At 41.5% G+C, this 25,944-nt stretch overlaps 1 protein-coding gene across 1 annotated transcript; it reads right to left on the reverse strand.

Moving 5' to 3' along the window:
* Nucleotides 1-7,476: 7,476 nt before the first annotated feature.
* On the reverse strand, nt 7,477-25,047 carry LOC148026354 (hydroxyproline O-galactosyltransferase GALT6-like). The gene is made up of 7 exons (XM_087690771.1): nt 23,329-25,047; nt 22,915-23,138; nt 21,040-21,330; nt 20,802-20,930; nt 20,536-20,709; nt 8,358-8,465; nt 7,477-8,268 (listed from the first exon to the last, which is right to left on the reverse strand). Exons 1-7 carry the CDS (start codon nt 24,275-24,277, stop codon nt 8,056-8,058), a joined length of 2,088 nt encoding a protein of 695 aa, XP_087546897.1. The 5' UTR covers nt 24,278-25,047; the 3' UTR covers nt 7,477-8,055.
* Between the last annotated feature and the right edge of the window lie 897 nt (nt 25,048-25,944).

Genomic DNA, 25,944 nt, shown 5'->3' on the forward strand with positions numbered 1-25,944 from the left:
ACGTGCCCTAGGATACATCCACGTTTCACCCAAAACTGGCACTTCAAGGGATTCAAGGAGCAGTTCTGCAGCCTACACTACCCAAAGATTACGCAAAGTTTATCTAGGTGTTTCCTCCAATTGGAGTCAATGCATAGATCATCAACAAACACCTCCAATTCTTGCCTAAGCATGTCTTTGAAGATGGTACACATGAGGTGCTAAAAGGTAGTTGGTGCATTCATTGGCCCGAATGGCATGAATATATAGGCAAACATGTCCCATTCCATTGCAAACATTGTTTTATGCCTATCGTCAGGGTGTACCTACACCTAGTTATAACCTGAGAAGCCATCTAGAAAATTGTAGGCCTCTCTTCCCGCTACTCTCTCAAGCATGTGCTCAATGTAGGATAATGGATAGTTATGTCTCTGACTTTTTTATAATTTATGCACACTCAATTTTTTTCATTCTTCTTCAAGACAATCACTATAGGTGATACCAGTCCGTGTGCTCAATTTCATAGATGAATTTGGCCTTTAACAGCTTATATATCTCCTCCTTGATAATGTGTATGTGATGTGGATTCATCGGGTATGGCTGTTTCTTAATGGGTGTTGCATCAAGAGTCATTGGGATGTTATGGGTTACAATCCTCAAATCGACTCCTTCGAGTTCATCTAAGGACTAAGTGAATACATCTATATACTCTCGTAAAAGAGTAACAAGATCAACCTTCTCTTGCTCAGTCAGGTCGTCAGAGCTATGAACACGGGTCGAGGCTTTTTTCCTTCCCCTACCAAGTTGGCTTCCTTGATTTAGCATGCCCTTCTATAGGTTCATTTGTTTGTCATTGCCTCTTAGCTCCTAACAAGATCACTACCTTGTTGGCCTTTTTGAACTTCATGAAGCACTTAGGTAGGTCTTGGGGCTTCCGTTGTTCTTCGGCTTCCAATCCCCTTGGTTAATTCCCCTTCTTCTCCTTCAACCGCATGTGCCTTAGGTGGATTGGGAGGTCCCCCTTGGTGCATTTGGCCTTAGGTGGTCAGGGCATTTCTAGATCGCTCTTAGAGCTCACTTCCAACTCCGAGTCAAACTCAAATCCTTCGCTAGAAGAAGGAATTTCCCCTAGTGGTGGCAACTCCAAGGCCAATTTTGTTCTAAGGAATGGTGCGGCATTTGGTTGAACTAATCCAACTTGCTCATAGTCTATTACCCCTAGGTGGTCAGCCAAGTATGGTCGCATTCTATTCTAAAGACTCCTCTTTCAATCCTAAAAACATTATCTTTCTGTGGCTTGGATTCTACTCGTATCTATTCAATCACTTGGTCATCGTGTCATACTCTATTGTGTCAGCTTCTTCCTCACTTTCCTCATTTGTAGAGTAGCACTCTTCATATGCATCATCCGAATCGTTATCTTTTGACTGATCATCCTCCCCTAGGTTTCTAGCCTCAACCCTCTTCTCGTTTGTGATTAATGTTGCCCAATTGCCCAATTATACATCAGCTTCAAGCTGTGCACTTTGTTCTGCTACCACTTTTACTCGTCCATGAGATCCTTGAGGGGTTTGAGATTAGCATCGGGGTTACCTGCCAGCCCTCTCGTCAAGTATTCAAGGGTCCCCTAGAGTTCAAGTTTGTTAGACAGAATGTGGAAAGTGGTACTGATGACGAGGTCTTACCCTTTTGGCAGTAGCTAAGATGTGGCTTTATGGGACTCATTGGCTATCCGTTGCAGCCTACTTATAATCCTCTTCGTCATTTGAGAACAACAGCTCGATGGTGGCTAGCACATACATCCAATCTTGCTCATCCTCGAGGCATGGAATATACTTTATTAGTGGCTCATAAGAATCCTGAACCTGTGAGTCTTCTTTCAAGATAGTGGAGATGGCGCCTAGATCGATTGGCATGGTTTTCCAGGTATCCATCTCGACTCTTACAACCTCCACTCTATTGGCCAAGAACATGAGACTATTGCCCCAATCTTCTATCACTCGATGCATTTCGCATCCAAGGTCGGCCCAACAAAATGTCGTAGTCGACTCCCTTCATGACTATGAAGTTCACTAAGAACTAGACTCCTGCTATCTTCAAGGGCCAGAGTCTTTTAGCACTCCAAAAGGTTTGACCTTCATTCTATTAGCCAGCATGACATTAAACCTTGTGATCTCCATAAATGGGTTACCCCAAGCCGGCAAGAGTGCATAGCTGAGCACACTAAATCCAGCTCCTTTATCTACAATTCCCTTTCTTATAGCATCTCTTAATGCGTTTACAGGCACAAGACTGTGTGCATCTCTGTGCCTTCCCAAAAGGCATTTGCATACAAAGGCTTGGACACTGAGTTCAAGGTTAAGCTTGGTATGTGCATTACTACTGAGTCGTGGTCAGGCAAGTCAGTCACTTCAAGCTCATCATGTTGTTCTACCCACTGCTTCAACCCTTGCCATAATGTCGGGTCCTACTTGAACAACTCTCCCAGAGGTAGGGTCACACGGGCTAATATCAATGTCATGAGCAAGTTGCGAACCGCCGTCTTTTCATTAGGCTCTACACTCTTTTGCCAATGATCTTAGGTAGTCTGCCTACTTATGGTGTTTAAGCTCTATCTATGCAGTGCTACGTGGGGTGCGAATGCATCTCTTGATCTTAACAGAGTCGGTGAGACTAGTGTGCTCACTTTAGAGAGCTCGTCAATCTCATCTTCGATAATGGGTTTCGCATCCTTGGGCTTCTCTCACCTACTCCTTGAGCTTATCAACCACTTTTAATTGGTGCCTCAAATCGAGATATTCTCCAATCTTGGCATTTCTCTTTTATGTTGCCTGAGGAGTAGATGTCTCTGCTTCTACATCCATGACTTGCTTCCCCTTTGGTAGCATGGTGGCACTGTCCGTCTTAAGCGTAATCTTCCTCTCGTCCTTGTTTTTCCTTCTTCTATGGCTTTTCTTCCCTATTGAAGCTATGTGGAGGTTGCTAGGTCCTGGTAATGAAATATCGACATGCCTTGCCTATGCTCGGGTCATGACATTCAGTGGAATTGGCGTGGCTTCGCCATCAAGTGTTTCAACTCTGAACAGTCCCAATGGTACGAACAACACGATAGCCGAACTAGTGGAAGGTTTTCACCTAGGGCATCTCGGGTCGACCTTGTCTCGATTGGTTTGCTCCCCTTTGGGGCATCGAGATGAGATGTGTCATGGGTGGTTGTAAGTCTAGCATGTGATGGATTCCTAACTTTTTCCCCCTACCCAATGCCATCACCGGCACTAGTCTGAAATCCATCAAGATGGAATTACCCTCTTTGTTGTACGAGACGTAAGGATTTACGTATGCTTCGTCCTCGTTCGGCTCCTCTACGTAATGTATCATAGCATCACCGGTGGATGGGTCACGATGGGTCTAGGTGGTCAAGGTATCCCTACAAGTCCCCTTCCGAAATATGGCGGTACACTCCCTAGGTAGTAAGGTTGATTGTATAGCTATGAGTATGGCAATCGCCTTGGTAATCACGCATTGTATCATGGCCAACTCTTGGCCTTGGTTGACACACTTTCCCTTATCTTAGGTGCTTCTACTAGATCTTTCACTAATGATCGTATCTCTTTCTGAGGTTCTAGAGGTAGTGCTATCTCGGGTTGTGGGTCTTGAGCTCCTCTCCTTGAGTAGGTCATCCACTCGTATGGCTTCTTACAAGACCCTAGCTAGCACATCCCTTTGCAAGGTTAAGTTGCTCACCAAGCCCTTGTAAAGCTCTTTGCTTCGCCTTCCACTTATGAACACAATGGAGACCACTCGTTCACTAAGTCACTCTACGCGACTAGGGTTCTCTTAAAGAGACTGCATGTGGGTGACATAGTCTTGGATATCCTCCTTGTCCTTTTGACTGAAGTTCATCAATTTAATGATAAGATTGTCAGAGTATCCCGCCTCAAAGAATCTCTTAATTTAGAGACTCTTGAGGTTATTGAAGTCATTGCGTTCAATATTGTCTAGACTAGTGTACCACATCCTGTCCTTTGTCTCCTAGGCAAAGTCCAAAAGCTTGTGCACGTTGAGTAAGGTCCGAGAGGCCATTAACCTCGCATACTTGCTCGAACTGCTCCATAAAGCTATAGGGGTCATTGTCTAGCTCATACTTGTCAAGTTACTTGGCAACCACAAGTATCTTGGTTTGGCTCCTAGAATTCAGGTGATTCCTAGTCCTGCTAGCAATGAAGCTTCTAGGGCCGCTTTGCTCTGCTATACATTCGTGTTGTCTAAGATTCTCTTTGTAAGAAGCTCACTAGGTCAGCTTCTAGTGCTCTCTCCCTCTCAACATTCGATCCTGACCTATTTCAGTTTGTGAGTGCTAAGACACGTTGGACCTCGTACATTTCTATGTCTTGCCTTATCTTTTGAGCTTCTTGCTCTTGATTGTAGGCAACTATGCCTTGTAATGCTCTCCTTGCCAACTTCCACTCTTCCTCGAGATCAGCTATGATGTCTTTGGATGGTCTACCATGATGCTCCATTTTAGTTTGCAGGTCATACTGGGTTATCATGTGCTGGATATCGACTAGGAATTCTCCCAAGTTAAGCTTGATATTTTTAAGGTTGGTACTGGACCTTGACATGTCACTTGTTTCTTGAGCAACTAGGATATCGATTAGATTGATCAAGTCGGGTAGAGCTACATCCCTACTTGTGCTTGTCGTTGTTGCTCCTAAAGCGACTCGATGATTCAAGTCTCTTAGTGTATGACGATCGGTGTCCTTGGCCACTATTCGATGTCTAGTGGGTTCATTTAGCTTATCTTGTTTTGCATGAATTCCTTGTTATTTAAAGCAATCCTCAATGTTACAGGCACTAGACGCTAGTGGTGTGCTCCTTAAAGTGCGCTGTGCGAAATCAAGCTTTCAGCTTTCCTGGTATGCGTCAAATGTTCAATTGATGCAATGTGCAAATCCAATGAAAATAATACAGTGCAACATACACTTTCCTAATCCTTTCGTGCGTTCAACAACCACTCTAGCTAGTTTGTTCTGGTCTCTACAACGTCCTAGACATATGGCCTAAGGGGTAACAAGTTTGGTCAATTAGTCCAAGTCTCCATCGAGACACACGACAAAGAGTTAGTGAGGCCATAATCATTCTCTTGGCTGTTAGATCGTGATTCGTGAGTTTGGTGGCCCTATGAGCCGTTCTACCCGTTTGGAGGCTTACGAGGGTGCCATCTAGCTTGGGTTTAGCCTTTGCCTACTTTGGGGTGGGTCTAATTTGCCACAATTTGGATTTTATACAACTCCTCTGAGTGACAATGTTTGAGTTGCAACATCTGAGTTATAGACTCGAACATTTGAGTTCAACTTGTCCAAGTCCGAGTGGCTTACATCTAAGTCCATGTGGATGGCCATCCAAGGCCAAGAGGAGAAGATAGAGAGCTTCTCCACCACGATTCCTCACCCTCACACACTCACTCCCTCATACTCCCTCTCTCAAGCACAAGCTCAAGCAAGTAAAAACAAGAAAAAGAAAAAGAAGAGCTAGCTTTGACCACACACAAGAATGAGCTTTTTGATTCGCTTTTTACCTTTTATACAAGCCCTAATCCCTTTTGGACACCCATCCCTTTTTTACATGGCCAACTATTTTAGCCTAGGTCCTCTTTCCCTATTCCCTTCCTATTTACATTGTTCCTTCACTCATACCCATCTACATTTATAAATTGCATAGGGAGCCTAGCATTCTCTTACAAAAACTTAGAGTGTCTTTTCATTTAAAATGCGCATTTTCTCTTTTGCACTTTTTAACTTTTCAAGGTTGTCTTTGGGTTTTTTGGCCTTTTTTCCTCTTATTTTTTCAATCGAGGATTGTCTTTTTTTGCTTTGCCCCCTTGATCTTTTTAATTTTACTTTTGCTTTCCTCACATTTGATTAACAATTTCCATCTCTTCTTACAAAATCCATAAATGCTAGTTTTTGTCTTGATTAAATTAATCAAACTTTTAAGAGCAAGGCAAATTTAGCCTTCAAGCATTAAATGTTTTCGATTATTGATTAATACAATGCAATAAACTTGCAATTTTTTCGAAGTGTATTCTTGCTAATTAAGACTAGTCTCAAGCTTTTCAACAAGTCAATGTCAACTAACAAATACTCCATTTAGTTGAAGTGTCCATGAGTGTTCCCAAGCAAGAATTACTAATCCCACAAAGTAAGAGATTGTATTGTTCTTTCCTATAAACCTCTCAAATGCAAAATAATTACTCATACCTAGTATCTTTGGCTATAGAATAGTGGGGCTTACTGTCCTCTTGTTTGGGAAATACCCAACATAATCCATCCCTTGTAAGCCTATGATTTTGCCATTGTTGTGGCATGTAGCGTGCTATTTTATCGAATTGCCCAATGGGATTTGAGAAGAAAAAGTAAGGGTAGATACCTCCACTTAGGTATTAATAAATACAAGGGCCAAGCTATCAAAAAGTGCATTTGTTGCCTAATTTGCCCTCTTTAAGAGCAACTTCATCCCTCAAAATCTACTAAGGCATCTCCATGTCAAGTTTGTGTGATTTCCCTTCCACCTTAAGCTAGATAGTCCCCTAAGCAAGTAGCAATATATGCATATCATCTAAGAGGACTTAATAGCAAGGGTTATATTCTCTCCAAACTTGGAATCATTTCAACCCTCCACAAAAGTAACCACAATTTTCCTATCCTAGAAGGTTGCCTTTGGCCAATTGCATAACTAACCCTCTTGGATCATTGGATGAGATAGGTACATCCACACATCCAAATGGGCCCATTGGGGCTCTATCGATGGCTATCAACAACATAAGTACCAACTTTCAAGGAAAGATTTTGTGCTTTCCAAGCACCTATCGAAATTTCAAAAAAATTGTACAATTTTAAGGGCTATTTAGTTTACGCATGCAAGTTAATAGCACAAGTTATATACTTCATTACGTACATCAAGACCTACAATGTGGAAACCTAGAAATTAGTTGGCTTTACTTGAATCCATACTTGGAAATTATTTGAATCCTCAAAGGAACAATTATTGTCCTACCCTACATGGTTGACTTTAAGCCCAATTGCATGACTACCCCTCTTAGATTGTTGGATGAGGTAAGGCACATTCATAGATCTAAAAAGTCATTGGGGCTCTATCAACAGCTTTCAACAACAAAAGGGACCAACTACCAAGGAAAGATCTTGCACTCCCAAAGCACAAAGTTAAACTTTTAAATACATGCTACTATTGAAGGGGCAGCCCAAATTTTTAATTGGAAAGGCTCTAGTGAAACCTTGTGAAGGGATAGGGAGGGTATACCGGTGCTATTTTCCTGAGTAGAAAGACTATTAGCCTTACTTGGAAGGGTCAATTCCTTTGTAAAGGGTATAGCCCAGCACTATTATAGTGAGTATATCCTTTACTTGGAGGGCAAATTCCTTTCTATCCTTGTGAAGGATGGAGCCCTTCTGCAAATGAGAACGTTGTGAACTGCTGTTGTGAAATATATATACATTGAAACATGCAATCCTGCTTCCAGAATCAGTACAAAGACCTGCAGGAGCAGATAATATCATGTAGTTTCCAGTTTATGGAGTCCGCAGGATAAGCTCATGTCACCAGTCATGTTTTACAATTATAGAGCTAATTGCATTAAATCTGTGAAGCTCTCAAGTGTGAGCCAAAGTGTTAAGGGAAGTCAGCATTCCCCAGCTTTTCTGAAGTTCCGCTATCAGCTACCATACATTGCAAGCTTGTTGCATGCAACCATCCAATAGATGGTTACCAAAAGGATAGAACATGCTGAGCAGCATGCTAAGTCAAAACTTTGGTCCTTTTGGAAGGTGAACAATCCTTAGTTGCCTAATGCCAATGTTGGTTGTCAAACATGGAACACTCCGTCTCCAATGGCGGCAAGATGCAATCCTGATCTTACTCTCTTTTTATAATGATACAGTCCTCATGATGATGTCTTCAGGTTGCCATACAGAGAAAGGCAACTCAGCCATCATAATTCATTTTACAATGAATAAAAAATGGTGAACCTACACAAGGCATCGCATAAACAGGCATGCATCACATGTTTGCATTGCAGCACTCCACCACCCCTCTAAGCAGCTTTTTCCACATACAAAGAAACTTGGCAGGTGACTGATAATGTGCTGCAATGTAGCCATCCTCACAACCAGCTTGATAAAATTTCCAGCTATGAACATATTGCACACTATCATTGGCATGATGAAATTGCTTTACCCATAGTCCCATGCTCACATCCTCCATTTTGAAAAGCTGCAAAAAACATTGAGAACAATATCTGTATCAATCCATAGTTTACTATCTCAGGATGAGTTGGAATAAACAAGAAGTATTGAACATACCTCAAGAGTTCGTCTCCTATTTTGTGTGACTATGAACCTTGCAATCTTCTGTGAAATAATATAACCTGGTCCATTTGCATAGGTGGGATACTCTTCATCAGGCCATTCCTGCATCAACAACCAACAGAGGTTTCACGCATACATTCCGATAACAGAGAATTAACATGTATAAACCCCCGTCCTCTAGGAGAAGCTGTGCACACAGCTCCATAATGTTCACCTAATGACAATCAAGATGATTCAACCACTGACCATGATGCCAATTGCTTCCTAGTCACTCACCTTTAATCGCCACATGTAACAACACAGTTCAACCTGTGTAAACGCCCCGAACAACGTAGTATGCTTAACAATTGTGATATTCGCTTGTTTTCGAGATTTAATATAAAAGAGAATGAACACTTAAGCTGAAAATGAAAATTACTCACAAAATTACAGCCATGAAAATGTAAAAGTAATGGAGACAAGATTGAGGGTTGAAGATGGACAACCCCCTCCGAAGGAATGTATTTCTGCTCAACCCAAGTCCCTTAGGGAAGAGCTCAGTTACAATCAACCTGAGAGTGAGGAGAAGTAATTCTCACTCTCACAACATCATGCAAAGATGTAGAAACACACATGCATTATCTATTATGCAATGATAAGAACTGATTTCTTTACAATTATGAGAGAAGAAAGAGGGGAAATCAGCCTTTCTCCATCGTTGAACAGTAGTACATGGATAGGGCTTGCTTCTTGTTGCTAAAATGGAAGAAAGAGCTTGAGAAGGAGGTGCTGTAATGAATTTACACACTTGCTGTCTTGTAAAACAGCAGTGATAGAAGAGGAAATATGGAGGAATTTGATAATGGAGAAGTGGGGGATGATGATGGGGATGGATAGGGCCAGTTTCTGGCTATCTGTGGGTGCTGTGCATGAGTTTACAGCAAAGAAAAATGATGTTGAATGAAGAAAAACGAACTCTTATTTATAGGAGAGAAAAGAGCTAGTACAAAAGGGGAAAGTGGAGTAGCACAAGACAAGTGTCCAGCCACATGTCATGAGATGTGACAAGTGGTGGGACACTTGGAAACTTGTGTGACAAGTGTCTTGACACTTGTCTCTTCTCTATGGCCTTCCTTTTTGGGCTGAATACTGTGAAGAATAGAAACAACCAAATTTAGTAAGCACAATCAGAGTACAGAACTTACTATTTTTAGAATGACATCCCTATTTTTTAGGACTAGCATTTTTAAGCTAATTCGAGGCTCCTAAAATTTAGGGACCTCTTAAAATTTAGGGATCTCCTAAAATTTAGGGACCCCCCCAATATGGGTGTCATATGAAAGCTTTTTCCGTGTACATCGCAAAAACGGTATCAGGATCTTCATGTGACTTTCCTATGCAAAGAAATGTGCATTTCAAGCTTTCAGCCCACACATGCACATTATGCAAGCATTTCATGATCATGCCATCTTGTTGATTGTAACTGTCTGTTCTGGTGGATCTAGCCTACACTTCAAGGCATCAATTTTTTCTGTGTGCGAGTCTAACCCTGATATGCATGAGTTCTGGTCACAGGCGCCCAATCAGGCCATATAGGTGGAAGTGTGAAGTATCTTTTCTCTAACCCACCGCGTGGGTCCACCATAACCTGTGACCACTCATCAGTGGGGCCAGCTCCAATGCACTTTTCTTTATATCTAATTAGTGCAAAGAAAACAAATTTTTAATAAATCATTATATAGACAAATTAGTGAAAAAGGATACAAATTCTGTTTCTATAGAGTTGTGACAGCCCTCTGGCTTTTATTCAGCTGTCCTCAACTGAAAAGCTTCTTGATATGGCTGAAGAATGTCTGGGTAATCCTTCATGAATTTTTCATCTACCCACTGTGCATCTGTTGTGGGTAGATTCTTGAATTTTAGTAAGAATTTTCATGTCACAAGGCCACTTCTCGTGGTTCGATCCTTGTGAAACAAAATCTGTTCAGGTTCCAAGAGTTGCTCTGTTTCTTCAACTTCTGGGGGATCTTCAGTAATGGGTTCCTTTGGTTCTGGTCCTATGTAAGGTTTTAGCAAACTTACATGAAAAGCATTGTGTATTTTCCAATGAGCAAGAAGCTCAAGTCGATAAGAAACTTCATTTATTTTCTCAATCACTTTGAAGGGTCCAAAGTATCTACTGGAGAGCTTTGGAAAAGATGAATTTTGACCGGAACCTTGTTTGAGCCTGCTTTTATCAAACTTTAGCAAGACATATTGACTTTTTTCAAAAGCCAAAGGTCTTCTTCATTTATCTGCTTGCTTCTTTTGTCGCTCTTAGGCAACTTTGATAGTGGCTCGAACTTGATCCATTGCGGTTTTTAAATCTAAAGCAAACTCATCAGCAGCAAAAATCTTATCTTTAGTGCGAATAATTGGAGGAGGAATCACTTTACCCTGTACTATTTCATTTGGAGCTTTCCCTGTGGATGAGTGCACTGTATTGTTGTAAGCAAAGTTCACTAGCATAAACTTTCAACATATCCAAAAGAGTGAGATTCATCACCTCTGTTTGGCCGTCAGTTTGAGGATGAAAAGCTGAGGAGAACTTTAAAGTGGTTTCCAAATTCTCAAATAAAGCACGCCAAAAGTTACTTGTGAATTTGGAGTCTCTATCTGAAATGATCTCAGAAGGCATACCATGTAATCTGAAGATATGTTGAATGAAAAGTCTTGCAGCTTGTGCGGATTTCAATGTTTTATGACATGGAATAAAATGTGATTGTTTGTTGAATCTATCAATTATGAACCAAATCATATCATGACCTTGAGGTGTTCTTGGAATACCTGAGATGAAATCCATTGTGATAGATTCCCATGGATCTTTGGGCACTGGAAGAGGTTGCAACAATCCTAGAATCTTCTGCCTATCATACTTGGATTTTTGGCATATCAAACAAGCCTCAATAAAGTTATGTGTATCTCTTCGTAATGTTGGCCAATAAAAGTAGCGCTCAATTGCACTTAGAGTGGCTGCCCTCCCTCTATGCCCTACATAAGGGGGTTCATGACTTTCTTTAAGCACCTTTTGTCGAACAGAAAGAGTGACACAAAGGCGATTGTTCATGAGAAGATAATCGTCTTTGATGGAATAATTTGGATGAGAATCTCCTTGCTGTAAATTTGACCAAATTGCTGCAAAATCAGTATCTTCATCATAAGTATTCTTCATCGTTTGAAAATCTTAATGATGAGCCACTGTAATAGTTGCAATGCGAGGCACTCTAGAAAGTGCATCAGCAACTACATTTTGTTTCCCTGGAGTGTACATAATTTGAAAATGAAACATAGACAAGAAATTTTCCCATCTTGCATGTTTCTCTTGCAAATGCTTTTGAGTCTTGAAATACTTCAAGCTCTAACAATCAGTTTTAATAAGGAATTCATTGCCTAAAAGATAATGTTTCCATATCTTCAAAGCATGAACCACTGCTAAGAGCTCCTTTTCATAAATGTCATACCTTTTCTCCACATCATACACTGTAAACGCTCTAAACAACGTAGTATGCTTAACAATTGTGATATTCGCTTGTTTTCAAGATTTAATATAAAAGAGAATGAACACTTAAGCTGAAAATGAAAATTACTCACAAAATTACAGCCATGAAAATGTAAAAGTAATGGAGACAAGATTGAGGGTTGAAGATGGACAACCCCCTCCGAAGGAATGTATTTCTGCTCAACCCAAGTCCCTTAGGGAAGAGCTCAGTTACAATCAACCTGAGAGTGAGGAGAAGTAATTCTCACTCTCACAACATCATGCAAAGATGTAGAAACACACATGCATTATCTATTATGCAATGATAAGAACTGATTTCTTTACAATTATGAGAGAAGAAAGAGGGGAAATCAGCCTTTCTCCATCGTTGAACAGTAGTACATGGATAGGGCTTGCTTCTTGTTGCTAAAATGGAAGAAAGAGCTTGAGAAGGAGGTGCTGTAATGAATTTACACACTTGCTGTCTTGTAAAACAGCAGTGATAGAAGAGGGAATATGGAGGAATTTGATAATGGAGAAGTGGGGGATGATGATGGGGATGGATGGGGCCAGTTTCTGGCTATCTGTGGGTGCTGTGCATGAGTTTACAGCAAAGAAAAATGATGTTGAATGAAAAAAACGAGCTCTTATTTATAGGAGAGAGAAGAGCTAGTACAAAAGGGGAAAGTGGAGTAGCACAAGACAAGTGTCCAGCCACATGTCATGAGATGTGACAAGTGGTGGGACACTTGGAAACTTGTGTGACAAGTGTCTTGACACTTGTCTCTTCTCTATGGCCTTCCTTTTTGGGCTGAATACTGTGAAGAATAAAAACAACCAAATTTAGTAAGCACAATCAGAGTACAGAACTTACTATTTTTAGAATGACATCCCTATTTTTTAGGACTAGCATTTTTAAGCTAATTCGAGGCTCCTAAAATTTAGGGACCTCTTAAAATTTAGGGATCTCCTAAAATTTAGGGATCCTCCCAATATGGGTGTCATATGAAAGCTTTTTCCGTGTACATCGCAAAAACGGTATCAGGATCTTCATGTGACTTTCCTATGCAAAGAAATGTGCATTTCAAGCTTTCAGCCCACACATGCACATTATGCAAGCATTTCATGATCATGCCATCTTGTTGATTGTAACTGTCTGTTCTGGTGGATCTAGCCCACACTTCAAGGCATCAATCTTTTGTGTGCGAGTCTAACCCTGATATGCGTGAGTTCTGGTCACAGGCGCCCAATCGGGCCATATAGGTGGAAGTGTGAACTATCTTTTCTCTAACCCACCACGTGGATCCACCATAACCTGTGACCACTCATCAGTGGCCAGCTCCAATGCACTTTTCTTTATATCTAATTAGTGCAAAGTAAACAAATTTTTAATAAATCATTATATAGACAAATTAGTGAAAAAGGATACAAATTCTGTTTCTATAGAGTTGTGACAACCTGCCTGCTCATTGCTCTGAGACATTCATTTGTCCAACCTGCCAGGTCAACAACAAGAGGTTGAACCTGACTGTACAACTGTCACATCAGCATTCTGCTTGACCCAGTATGCCCCCTGCCATGACACGGGTGCACTATATTTTCTCCACTAAACTGCTAACTGTCCTCAGCTGCATTGCACCTTGCCTGACTCCATGAACATGCAGCCAAACTCTTGAAGCTTGCCACCACAAGGCTCTAGCCCATGGTAGGCAAAACCTGAACTTCTTGCTATTGGCTTCTCTTCAAAAGTGTCATCAATCCTTGTATCTGTCATTGCCACCATAAGTACTAACCATGACAAGAACACTAGCCAAAACACTCTCTCATACTCGGCAAGCAAATCTTGTGCTCGCACTCATCCAAGTAACTTGAAAACTTGAGAGCTCATCCACGAGACATCACCAATTCTAATGCCACAAAGAAGCCTCTAAACCACCAACCAGAAACCGCCCAGTTGGCAAACCACCTTTGCATCCACCTGAGGTCTACTCTACACGGACACCTCCACTTGTGAACTAGAGAATGCCACCTCCAAGGCACAGACCTGGTCCTCTTGCTGAGACTCCATGGCTGGGAAAACCAAATGTTGATTTTTCCCCTTGCCAGGGGTAAGCATACCCTTTTAAAAAGAGTCATCAAGAACCTGTATACTTGCAAGAGACGAGAACTCCACATCTATGTCCTCACAAACATCATATTTCCTAGTAGTAATTTGATTCCCACTCAAGAAACCCATCTCAAGGGCAATCTCTAGTTTCATGCCATCTAGATCTTTCTAGTCCCTCACCACCTATGGGATGCTGGTGCAAAAGAAGACACACCCAGGACGAAAATTCTCAATCATTATTCTTGAACTAGGTCAACTCTTGGTCCTAAAACTAAGCCATATTAAGACTACTCACAGATCTCTAACCCCTAAGGATTTAAAACTTGTTGTTACCATCTGAGCCACTACCAGCATCCGATCCCAAGTCAGTCATACTTGTGACCTTTTTGCTTGCACTGGAAACAAATGTTCTCCTTTTGCAGTCGTTGCATCTCAATCCTTATCATCCTTGGAAGAGTCTCCCCCACCACTACTTGTGGTCTGATGAACTGCTTTCTAGTTGCACTTAAAATACATATTCCCCTCACACAACCATTGTGCCTTACACTAAATTGCTTTCTAGTTGCACTAGAAATCCATATTCACCTCTCGCAAAGACATAGATATCAAGAGCTATGTCTATGGCCTACTCCAAGAAATTTAGCTGTTGTTGCACCTCCCACCTTGTCACGAGGACGTGAAAATTTGATGCTTTGCTTATGTTTAATTGACATTTGATTAAAGGATTAATCAAATATGCAATTAAAAGATGCACATCCCTGTGAAAAAGATACACATGTGGAGTGCAAGTTACTTTTTCACAGTTGTAACAAGTTACACTTGTTAGATTCTAGGTGAATTTTGGTGTCAGTTTGCCCCTAGGACCATTAATTGGCCATTAAGTGTCAGTGGTGACACTAGGGACTAGGCGTTAATTAATGGATTAATGCATGTCCAAGGGTCAATTAATGCATGGAACCACTTTGGGTTGCAAATGGCTTAGCTAATTAATTTTTGGATAGGCAAGGTCAATTTTCTGGGCATGGATTAAGGGCTGAATTAATTTTCAGATTTAATTAATTCTGAAAATTAATTAAATGGCTGAAAATTGCTGAAAATAGATTAAGAAAGCTGCCACTTGGCAAAACTTTCCCATGCAAGTGGGGGAAAGGCTAAATAGGACTGAAGGGAGAGGGAAATCTCGTTTTTTCATTTTGGAGCTGTTGAGAAGAGGTGTTGGACTGTTGCTACCAGCTTTTGGCAATTGCTGTTGATGCACTTTCTCCTGAAGATCACAATCTCTGATGCTCCTATTGTTGTTGGTGCATCCGTTTGGGGCTGGTACAGCAGGGCAGCAGCTGATTTTGATCAGTTATTCGCGATAAATCCCAGATCTCTCTACAGCATTCTCTCATCTCCTTCAGCCTATGCTCAGCCATTCTCAGCAATTCTTAGCCATTCGGAGGAGATCTCAGTCATTTTTGGTGGACTGATCTATAATTTCTGCAATAAACCCTAATTTATAGCAGAAATTAGGGTTTAGCAACCACCTTGGGATCCGTGCCAGAGATTGAAAGCTCAAGGGATTGAAATTAGTAGCTGATAATGGAAGATTATCAAGGGATTTTAGGAGCCAACCCATCCCGAATTGATTTGGGGCAACATTTGGCCAACCAAGGGCCAAATTGGAGAAGAAGTCCTAGGTGAATCAAGGGGTGAATGACCCAAAAGGCTTGTTGGTCATTTATGACAGCAAGAGCAATTGGTTAGCAGGAGGAGATTGAAGAATCTCAAGTTGTACTCCTTCCAATTGAATGAAGCTAAAGAAATACCGCAAGGGGCGCCAGTTTTGGGGCCAACAGGGAGTCTACTATCCAAGAATGTTATGGTAAAGTGTGTATTTCATTTTATGTGCATTTATTTATTGCTGTAATTAACTCTTAAGTCAGGTTATCACCACCTATTCCAAGAAGGAATGGCTGGTTTCCCACCTCCACATGGCTGAAATAGTGGTTCGCAAGTTCTCCACAAATTTGAAAACATCATCATTAGAAATCTTATGAAGTGAATGAAAACAGTATCCACATCCTCCTCTTGCTTCAAGCGAAAGGATTCCCAATCTTTCCTTTACTGCAACTTTGTAATCTATCACAGTGAATTTTCTACCATGGCCAAACACATCTCGAACAAGTGCTGCCGTGAGGCTTTTGTGCACATTCGTAAAAAAAAACACAACAAACTTGAGCCAAAGTCCTGTAAATGCATTTTCCTAGGATATGGTGGCGAGGGTGAAATGGGGTATAAATTGTGGGATCCCGAGAAAAGGAAAGTAGTACACAGCAATGATGTTATCTTCTGAGAAGATTGCATGCACAAACATCCCGAAAAGATTGAGGAGGTCCATAGGGTTGTATTCCGAGAAGAAATACCTTTTGGACAACAAAATGTGCCCACTATACAATAGAAAATACATGCTGTAAATGAACCTGTAAATGTTGGAAATGATGTTGGAAATGATCAGCCAGCTATTGCCCATGAAAATGAGCCATTACATGTGCAAGAACAGCCATGACACCAAGCTATTAATGCTAATTTACAGGTTGAAATGCCAGGACACCATGCTAAAAATGGAAATTTGCAGGAACAGCCAGCAAACAATGACCATTGGGTTAGGAAATCGTCTAGGCTGTTGACACCCAAACTTACACATTAACTAACTAAAGTGCTAACACTCTCTCGCTGATCATGGGTAATCTAATACAGTACAATGATACAATAATTATGACTCGTCATTGTAGATAAAACAATGACTATTAAAATAGGAGTTAGGACCATGAATACCCGAGGAGTGGGTGATCAAGCCACCACCAAGGTGCCTCAAAGAGAACTTGATATCGATGTCTATTGTACTAGCTCTTGAAAATAGAAGAGAATCATAGCAATTCTCCATATCTGTCAACAGTGCCTCCAAGCATATGTAACCATGGATTCCCTACCTTCGGCCAAACTACCAAAGTGTCCCCTCATGTGAGCTTAGATGAGGATCCAATCTTGTTCTTTGTCAAGAAACACCCATCGTGAACTTGGATATTAATCCCAGCTCTAGGATTTCAAAACTTGATAGACTTTAGTCAATGCGTCAGGGAATATCCCTCTTTGGATCTTGTACACTTGTAAATTTGTATAGATGAAGGCCACTTGCCCCACCTCACCTGCCTCTCACACTCCCTCTTTGGCACTAAAGAGTTGTGAGGGATGACTGCATCACCAACACTAAAAAGCAATAGAGGAAGGGGCAACCATGCCCTTTTCCATCACAGAAGAAGTTGACCCCTTCCATGCATTGGCCTTTGCCTTGGTTGAGGATTTGAGTTAGAGTTGGAGGAGGATAATGATGACTCGTTGGAGTAGTCCATATCTTGTTGCCTCTTCTTCTCCTTCTGAGAAGCCGCTAACTCTTTGCAATCCTTATGTATGTGTTCCTTCTTACCACAATGACAGCATCGAGTCTTTGTCTTCTTCTTCCTAACACCCTCTTGGAAGCTGCAAATGCCTCATGATGGCCACCATGTTGAGATGGAAACCTTCCTTGTAACCTCAAGGACGCCTCATGCTCAAGCAGCATAAAGGACATATGAGTGAAGGTCATGAGCTACAAAGATGTCTAGGGAGCATTAGCTGCTCCATCAAACTTTGGAGAGAGCTTATGGAGCACATCCCCACTGGATGAGCCTATGGAAGCACAGATTGTACGTGCCGAGGCTGATCTTGGACTTGTGTAACACAGCAAACTTCATATGTTGGAGCTGCCCATTGAGGGTCACACTAGGCATGGTCACTGGAGCCTCATACATCATCTAGAGCTTCTCCCACACTTCTAAAGCCATCATACAAGAGGTAATCTTTGGAAGGACCTCTTTAGAAATGCATCAAAGAAGAGCATAATATGCACAAGCATCATTGGTATCCCATATAAGCGCAACTTCTCATAGTTGTCACAATCCCAATCATTTGAAAGAGTTGGAGTTTGTGGCTGTACAATAGCTTTGGAAACCATGACCATAATCGCTTCTACACAAACCATGCTTTCATCACAGCACTCCAAGTTAGGTAATCAGGACCATGAAGTTGATCATGAGTTGAACAGCAAGAAGGCGTCATTTGGAGACGATAGGTTGAGAAGAGAAAACAAAGGAGAGAGAGAGAGAGAGTGTGTGTGTGTGTGTGTGTGTGAGTGAGTGAGTATAGCACATCCTGCACTTGACCTGAGTTCACATGCAATGGAGAAGACAGCTGATCACAAGATGATTGCTGCAAGAAGGAAAAATCAGGTAGAGGATAGCCAACAGACACTATGAGAGGCCTGAAAATACTGTTACCCAGCCTGGAGGAGCATTAAATACAGAAAATGAAAATGCAGTTCACATAAACACAGGCAAGTTAGCATTAAATGCAGCCCTACTGAAAGAACAGAGTGCAGAAACCCTAAATGCAGACTGCAATACAGAAATGCAGATGGCTGAAGGTTGAAAACAGGCAGAAAAAACCCAAAGACAGGTCACCCAAGCTGCAACAGACAGATGAAGACTGATCAGCAGTAAAACAGTGGGAGAGCAGACTGGCAGCAGCAGATAATGGCGCCTAGAGCCTGAACATGGATGTTTGATACCATGTCAGAAGACCTAGTAACACCTACAAGATACAAAGGTATGCTAGGGTTTGCACTAAGAAAACACAAAATGTACAAACACAACTAACAATAACTCAGACAAAAACACAAAATAGGAAAAATAGAGTAGAAGAGTATCTAATGAAACTAAATGGATGTTGAATGAAAATGAACATATATATACAATGCTCAAAGGCAAAGCAGTCCAACAATTGAGGACTCTTGTGGGAGTAAGTTAAGGGAGGTGTTGGAGTGTATCATCCATCACACATGGATGTCTTAGTGCACAATCAAAGCAGAGGATGATGTAGAAAAGTGCTGAAAACTCAAAAACAACCTACTGTACAAATGAGCATGGATGAAGTTGATGCTAAAAGGTACACTAAAACTCAAAAATGGCATGTTTATATATGCAAATTCAATTCGGCCTGATGCTAGTAGCCTGTATGACTAAAGGTGACCAGCAACAGTAAAGGAAAGTAGGCTAGGCAGCTTGCAGCAGTTTTGTAGAAGAGCTCCAAGTGACGAATAGCAGCAGGGCCGCCTATGCAAACATAGCAGTTCACCAAGTCTGATAAGTAAGGTGTTAGCTAGACAGTCTTTGGCATGGACTGGAGCATTCATAGAAAGAAAGCTGAGTGATGGTGACAATAGTTGGAACCAAATGTACGTGTGTGCAACCTTCAGTAGAGCTGGTGATGTTGGGAAAAGTGAAAAGACTAGGGATGCAAGTGACCTAGCACTGCCCATTTATAGAGATGGAACCAACTAAAGTTTAGGGATTTTGCTTATGGAACACTCAACCACACTAAGTCCATTTGAGTTTTGGGGTCGCTTAATGAGCTTCGCAAGGGGTCTAGCAGCCAGCAATTGGTTGGTCCAAAGGCAACAAGCTGGAGTCCACCAGCACTGCCCATTGCAGTGCTTGGAGACTCTGAAGCATTGCCTATGGCCATGCAATGTAGTGTAGTTAGTAGGGAGAGGTGCCTGCGAGGTGCCTACCATTTACTCTTATCAACAGTGCCTAGCATGGGGTGTACACCATATCTCATAGGGAGCCTTATACCAGCAGTCAATCAGCCAAGGCTGCCACTTACTGTATGAGGCAGAGGTGCAGAACATGATATTCATCATTGATGTTAGTTCATGTGCCATGGTAGGCCTAGAGGCTTTGCCTAACCACCAAGTACTAGAGCCTACTGTGTCATGATCGGAGGTATGGGAGCTCAGCAAGAGCCTTACAAGGTGGCGCATTCAGAAGGCATGCTGCCAAATAATAGTGGTGAGAGCCTCTCGGTGTATGCATATTGCTGTTCATCCATCACCCAATCACTCCATGGCCACAAGGAGACTCTTAACACCAACTAGAACTTCGACGGTAGTTTCATCATACCTAGGTTGGCCATGGTCTATTCTTCACTATACAGGATGGCCATCCTCAATGGTACTAGACTCCACCATGGCTTCTATCTGCTGTCCCCCCTAGACTACCTTGAGAGGCTTGTACATACTGGTGCATGTTGATTTGTAGACAGCTCCAGCTAGACTATTGAGCATTAGTGCTTCATTGTATTTTTCTTCCAAGTAAAATAAGCTACACTTTTCTCCAAAAAAAAATACTGACTGATGTGCTACAAACTGATGGTATCTAGATAGGCATGCGCATAAGTAGGAGCTAAACAAAGACTTCAGGGTCTGGATAATGTTCTTTTGAAAAAAAAAAGTAAGCTGCAGACCTCAAATGTAACAGCAAACTAACAATGTGCCTACGTACATGCATGTGTGTGCACATTCATGTGCACATGAGTCGACTGAAATTAGATAGACACATTTAGTATGTAGAAGCCTAGGCAAAGGCTGGAGGGTCTGGACGGTATTCTTCTTTTTTAAGTTAAAGAAATATGATAAGTAAGATGCAGACCTCAAACGTAACAGCCCATTTTCCTGTTCGTAGAGGCCTGTGGAACATATTCATGTTCCCTAGATAGAGATTTTCTGCTTCACTAACTGACTTCAACTCATCCGTTACAGCATCCACTCTGATGAAGGTGTCATCATCAGCTTTCATGATGTACTGGGTTGACACATTCCGGATCTGTGATTCATAAAAGACCATACATGTGAGGAGATAAGAACCCTGAGAATATGTGTTCTAGGTTATATAAGTCAAACAAGAAAATCAAATACCCCATATTCGCATATTGCCACTGTCTTGAGGACAACAAGATCATAACGATCCATAAAAGGTAGAATAACCATATCACCATAATATTCTGCTTCCTTTTTCATTTTCAAATTGATGTCTTTATCTGCGTGCTGACAACAGCAAATAAACAACATTAGCAAATATGATTACACAGGTTAAAGAAAAAACCACAACAAAGATGAGCAAATACCATTGCAGTTCACAAAGTTCAACTCATACCATAGCAACAAAAAAGCGTGCTACCACTTTGCCTGACTGAATTGGTGTGGATTGAAACCATGTTTGCCTCACAGCCATCCTTTCAGCAAAATGATTGCTTGAAGAAAGCACACCAATGAAGAGATCAATAGGCCCCTTTGGCACTTTAGGAGCTTTCCATAATTCCCAATTTTCAAATATTTGCTCGTCAAGTGTCCTTGGGGGTGCAGAAGGAAGGGAAGTAGCAATAATAGCCCTTAAATCCACGTCTCCACCAACATATGTACTTGCAATATTCTCCTCGAGTAGACCCTAAAAGTTTTTTTTCAAAAAGGTTCTCTCTCTCTCTCTCTCTCTCTCTCTCTCTCTCTCTCTCTCTCTCTCATGCATGCATGCATGCAAGAGTTGCTGATATTGAAGAGTAGTCAAATGTACAAGAGGCCATCTGGCCAGCCCGCGCAAGCCATATTCACTAGGTGGAAAAACAAAACCCAAAAAAGCAACAAGTCTACTAGAAGGAAAAAGGAAACTTGTTAAAGCCCTTAAACATTAAGAGTATCCTGCACTGCCATGGTCCTTGAGACATGGGGATCCCAGGCCCCTTGTATTCATTCACACCCCTACCATCAGTCATTTCATTGCATTACACAGCTTGTGTTCATTGTGTTGTCATACATTCTGTGTTTCTTTGTCTTTGTCCTGGCATTTCTTTACAAGCTCTACCGATACACTTAAGGACAATGACATGCTGCTAAGAGAACCAAGATGGGCCCAAAAAGTTGCCTTGCTTCTTCTAGAACATATATCTAACAAGTTGTCCACCTCACCTAGAGACTTCTGAATCCAGGATAATTAAGGTAAAAAGTGTGGTTTCTCCGTTTATGCGAACATGTAATGGCCAACTATGAGATTTCTAATACATGTACCTATCTTTGATGAAACTGGACATCCAATCCAATAAACTTCAAGGGCATGTGCAAATGCGCACACGCGCCTGCACGCACTCTCTCTCTTTTTTTTTTTTTCGTAAAGCTCTCTCTCTCTCTCTCTCTCTCTCTGAGGGGCATATGTTGGACCTTTTAGTATAGTAGCAGAGGCAGGAGCTCTTGTGCACCCTTGATTGATCTTTTAGTTGGAGAGCCAGGAGCTCTTGTACAATCAGATGACTACTTTATTGTCTAGTTCTTTTGGTTTATTTTCTTTATCTGTACAACATTTACCATGTATCAGATGTATTCAATATGGCTTCCTCTCTCTCTTCTATGTCAATCACCCTTGTTCTTATGGTAAGTTCCCAAAGGAGTATCCCCTAAATTCCAACAATGTAACAATCAAGAGTCTAGAATTACAGCAACACAAGTATTCTGATGGAGATTTTGAGATGATTAAAAAACAGCATTTTTTAAAAGACCTTTACATGGAAAGAGGCATTCATAAAGTGAATTATGCAATGATGAGTCCATGTACAAACTTCAAGGGGTAAACCACATAAAGTCTTGCATAAACTAAACTTAAGCAAGAAGTGCCAAACTCAAAGATGAGCTCTGTTGACAAGCAACCTGTTTTGAAGAAACAGATCGACTTAAGTGACATGGCCCTACTACTGTCGCTTTATTAATAACCAGGCTTCTTTGAAGCCAGAGTCATTGTGCTGCTGAAAGACAGGATATTTGATTTGCATAAACTTAGACAATAAATAAATTGCTGACAATGTCAAGGACTAGCTTGTAATTGAGTGCCTTGACCTGATTTTAACATACAATCATTAACCACCTCTCCATGAATACAGAGTACCACATCAAGTTACACTCACAAAATAAGGGAGCTCATACAGTCAGAATAAGTTTTCAGAATTTGCCTGTATCAACTGGAAGGTGTTAAAGGAAAGAAGATTACTGTAGCATAAGGGAATGATGTGATATGTCTCCCATCAACGCTCATGTGATAGCCTTCCAATCCCGCCCTTACCGTCATAATGAATGAACGATTCTGACTGAATGGATATGGCCAACTCAATTCCGGTTTCTCTGTTCTTCCAATTAATCTTCTCAGCCACCAGGCTGGCTCATTTCCTTCACTGTCTCCTTGCGACCACTTTTCACACTTAAGAAGACCTTCCACTGCAAGATGCAGAGTTACAGAGTAAGAGGGGAAGCAGGTGCAAAATAACTTGACTTCCATCATGAACAGCACCATTTCATAAGATGCTCGGAATACACTACGATGTTGGATATGCGACAGTAAGATCCTAAAAGCAATTAATTGGTACAGAGAACACATTCCCATGTGCACGTGCTTAGAGAGAAAGACCTGTGTCAAAAAATTGTGCATGAGCTCCATCACATCTTTGACTTCTACCCCACTGGCCATGGTGAAATGAATTCAATTCAATAACAGGTTTGTCACTCCAATCACCCTTGAGCCGAGGATTGATGTGAAGGATTCTTGAGGATTCCTCAGTACCATGCAGTTCAAACATGAATTGAGAGACTTTAGTCATCTTATCACCAATATGTCCAATTCTGGGTTGATACTCCATATGTGGGTGATGTGGTGACCCTATCACAGTAATAGAAGATCCGAGAGCCAATCCACAAGGAAGCTTCATCACACGTTTGTGTTGCTCTATCTGTTTCTGGTCCAGGAAAATAGACTTGGGGCATACAATGTCTCTCTTTCTATCAGGACGAGGTGGAAACTCGACATCTCCAGACAAAGATTCAAGCTCTTTCCAAACTTTTTTGCCTTCTTTCCATGCTAGATTGGCAGCTTTCCGCAAGCCATTCAGTTTGCTACTGTATTTCTTGTTTTGCCGTCGCATTAGTAACAACAAAGTAGACCGGTCAGTACTGTCAGTTGGAGTATCCGTAGCATTACTTTGTTGCAGACTCTCATTGTTGGATGAGCTTTCGGAGGTGGGGTCTTGCTCTGGCTCAATCATGTCCTGAATCAAAAGCTCTGTGGGCATGGACTCATGCATGCCCACTGATTCTGACTCCGCCTTCAGTTCTCTAGACTGCAATCTTCCCCTGAGTTCAATGCTGCCGGGAGACAAATCATGCAGCCTTGATGAATGAACCAGACCGACTGGCAGAATCTGTGGGGCTTGTAGGCAAACAAAGACAGCAATGAAGGCCGCAGCCAGCAACAATGCTCCTTGTTTGAGTTTTGAGGGGATCTGTGCCTTAGGTTTGCTCCATTTCTTGATCAACAGCTTGCTCAGGGAGCTGGAGGATCTCTTTCTGCCATCAAGTGACATTTTCGAGGTGGAGGGCCGTGCAGTCCCCCAGGAAGCCTGCAAGGTAGAGGATCGTCTCTGTGTTTGCGACCAAAGCCCACTTCAAAGAGGCACAATCAGGGTCTACTGACCAAGAACAGAACAGCTCACGTCCGTCCTCGCTCTCAACTATCAAAGCCCACTACAAAGAGACACAACTAGATGCCTCCTGACTAAGAACAGAGCAGGCCACTTCCCCCCTCACTGTCAGCTATCGATTGGAGGCGCCATCGTCCCCAGCTTCACATACATTGACCTTGATCATCAATCCCTTGACATGGAAAAGCGCAAAAACGGAAACTTGGCCCCAACTCCTCTCACAAGGAGAGAGAAGTGGGGGAGGGGAGGGAAACAGAGCCGTGGTGATTCAAAAGTCCCTGCTTTTTTTCTTCTGCGTTTGGTCAAGTTTTTATGCTTTTTGGCTCATTTGGGGTAGGCAATCAATCTTGGCATGACTTCCTCATCTCAACTGAGAATTGTTTGGGGCTGCGTTTGGGCAGAGGACAAAGGCTCTCTCTCTCTCTCTCTCTCTCTCTCTCTCTCGTCTGCAATGTAGAAAAGAGTACAATGCAGGTGTAGGAGAGACAAGAAAGATGGAGAAACCAAGAGTTTTAGCAGCTGCTGCCGAAGGAACCAGTTGATGACGGAGCGAACGGAGAAGAAGCCACAAACAAAGCGAGGGACGGAGTGAGAGAGAGAGACAGAGACAGAGACAGAGAGAGAGAGTGTGTGTGTGTGCGCGTGTGTGTAGAGAGTTTTGGTTGCACGAATCATGCAGACCAAAAAGACACGGTATTACAAAAGTCGGCGGCCAAACGATTTCTGGTTTTTTTTATTGTTTTTTGGAAAACAAAAGAATTTATGTTTATTTCTTCTCTTTTAAGTTTTGCGTTGTTTGGTTTTATTAAAGTCGTGCGTGTGCACTACTACGGTCTACCACTCTCATGAGGCCCACCTCCGCGCACTACTTTTTGGAATGCAATCAGTGTTTATTTTTGAAAGGCCTCTGCGTTTTTTCCATGGAAGGGCTCCTCCCCAAGTGCCTTTTTTTTTTGTGGAAGGGCTTCTTCAAATTTTTGACCTTCTATAGACATGTATTTTAAAATTTGCATTTTTTGCTAATATAATAGTATTTGAAAATAAAAATAATTAACTATGATATTTATATAAGCCATCTTGTTGGTTTTTCTTGTCCATTAATTTGCAAAAATCTAATATCATACGATACGATGATAGAATAAACTTAGTACAACATATAAGTAATTATTTAAGCATTTAAAAATTTATCATGCTATCACCAAAAATAAAATTACAACGGTCAGGTTGAGACTAAAGCTCAATCAATTAAGATAGTCTAGAAAGGCAACAAGATAGCTCTACAATCATCCATAGTCTCAAATGAAATAGCAATACAATCAAAGCACACCATTACTTATACTTTCTTATATCAACTCTTTTGCTATCATATTAACATTGCGATGAGCTTTTAATCCATCACACGTTGCATAGATGGCATCCCAATCAACATTTATAGGGTCCTCAGCATCATTGTATGAAAGGAACATGAGTTGATTCAAGACAATCTATTGCAATCATTGGACTTGATATGATTCATTTTGGAGAAACCGCTCTCACAATCAACCGTGCTT

Source organism: Lygodium microphyllum, chromosome 13 (genome assembly GCF_053477565.2).
Source record: "Lygodium microphyllum isolate KBCC chromosome 13, Lygodium_microphyllum_v1.1.10, whole genome shotgun sequence".
NCBI lineage: Eukaryota > Viridiplantae > Streptophyta > Polypodiopsida > Schizaeales > Lygodiaceae > Lygodium > Lygodium microphyllum.

Bases quoted from the DNA above. Each gene is read 5' to 3' on its own strand.
- LOC148026354 (XM_087690771.1), bottom strand. From the start codon at position 24,277: ATGTCACTTGATGGCAGAAAGAGATCCTCCAGCTCCCTGAGCAAGCTG. The intron at 8,466-20,535 runs GTCTGCATCTTA...TTGTTGATGCAG, and splicing joins AATGGGCTGTTACGTTTGAG to GAATGGCCTGATGAAGAGTA. The intron at 8,269-8,357 runs GTATGTTCAATA...TGTTTTTTGCAG, and splicing joins ATAGGAGACGAACTCTTGAG to CTTTTCAAAATGGAGGATGT.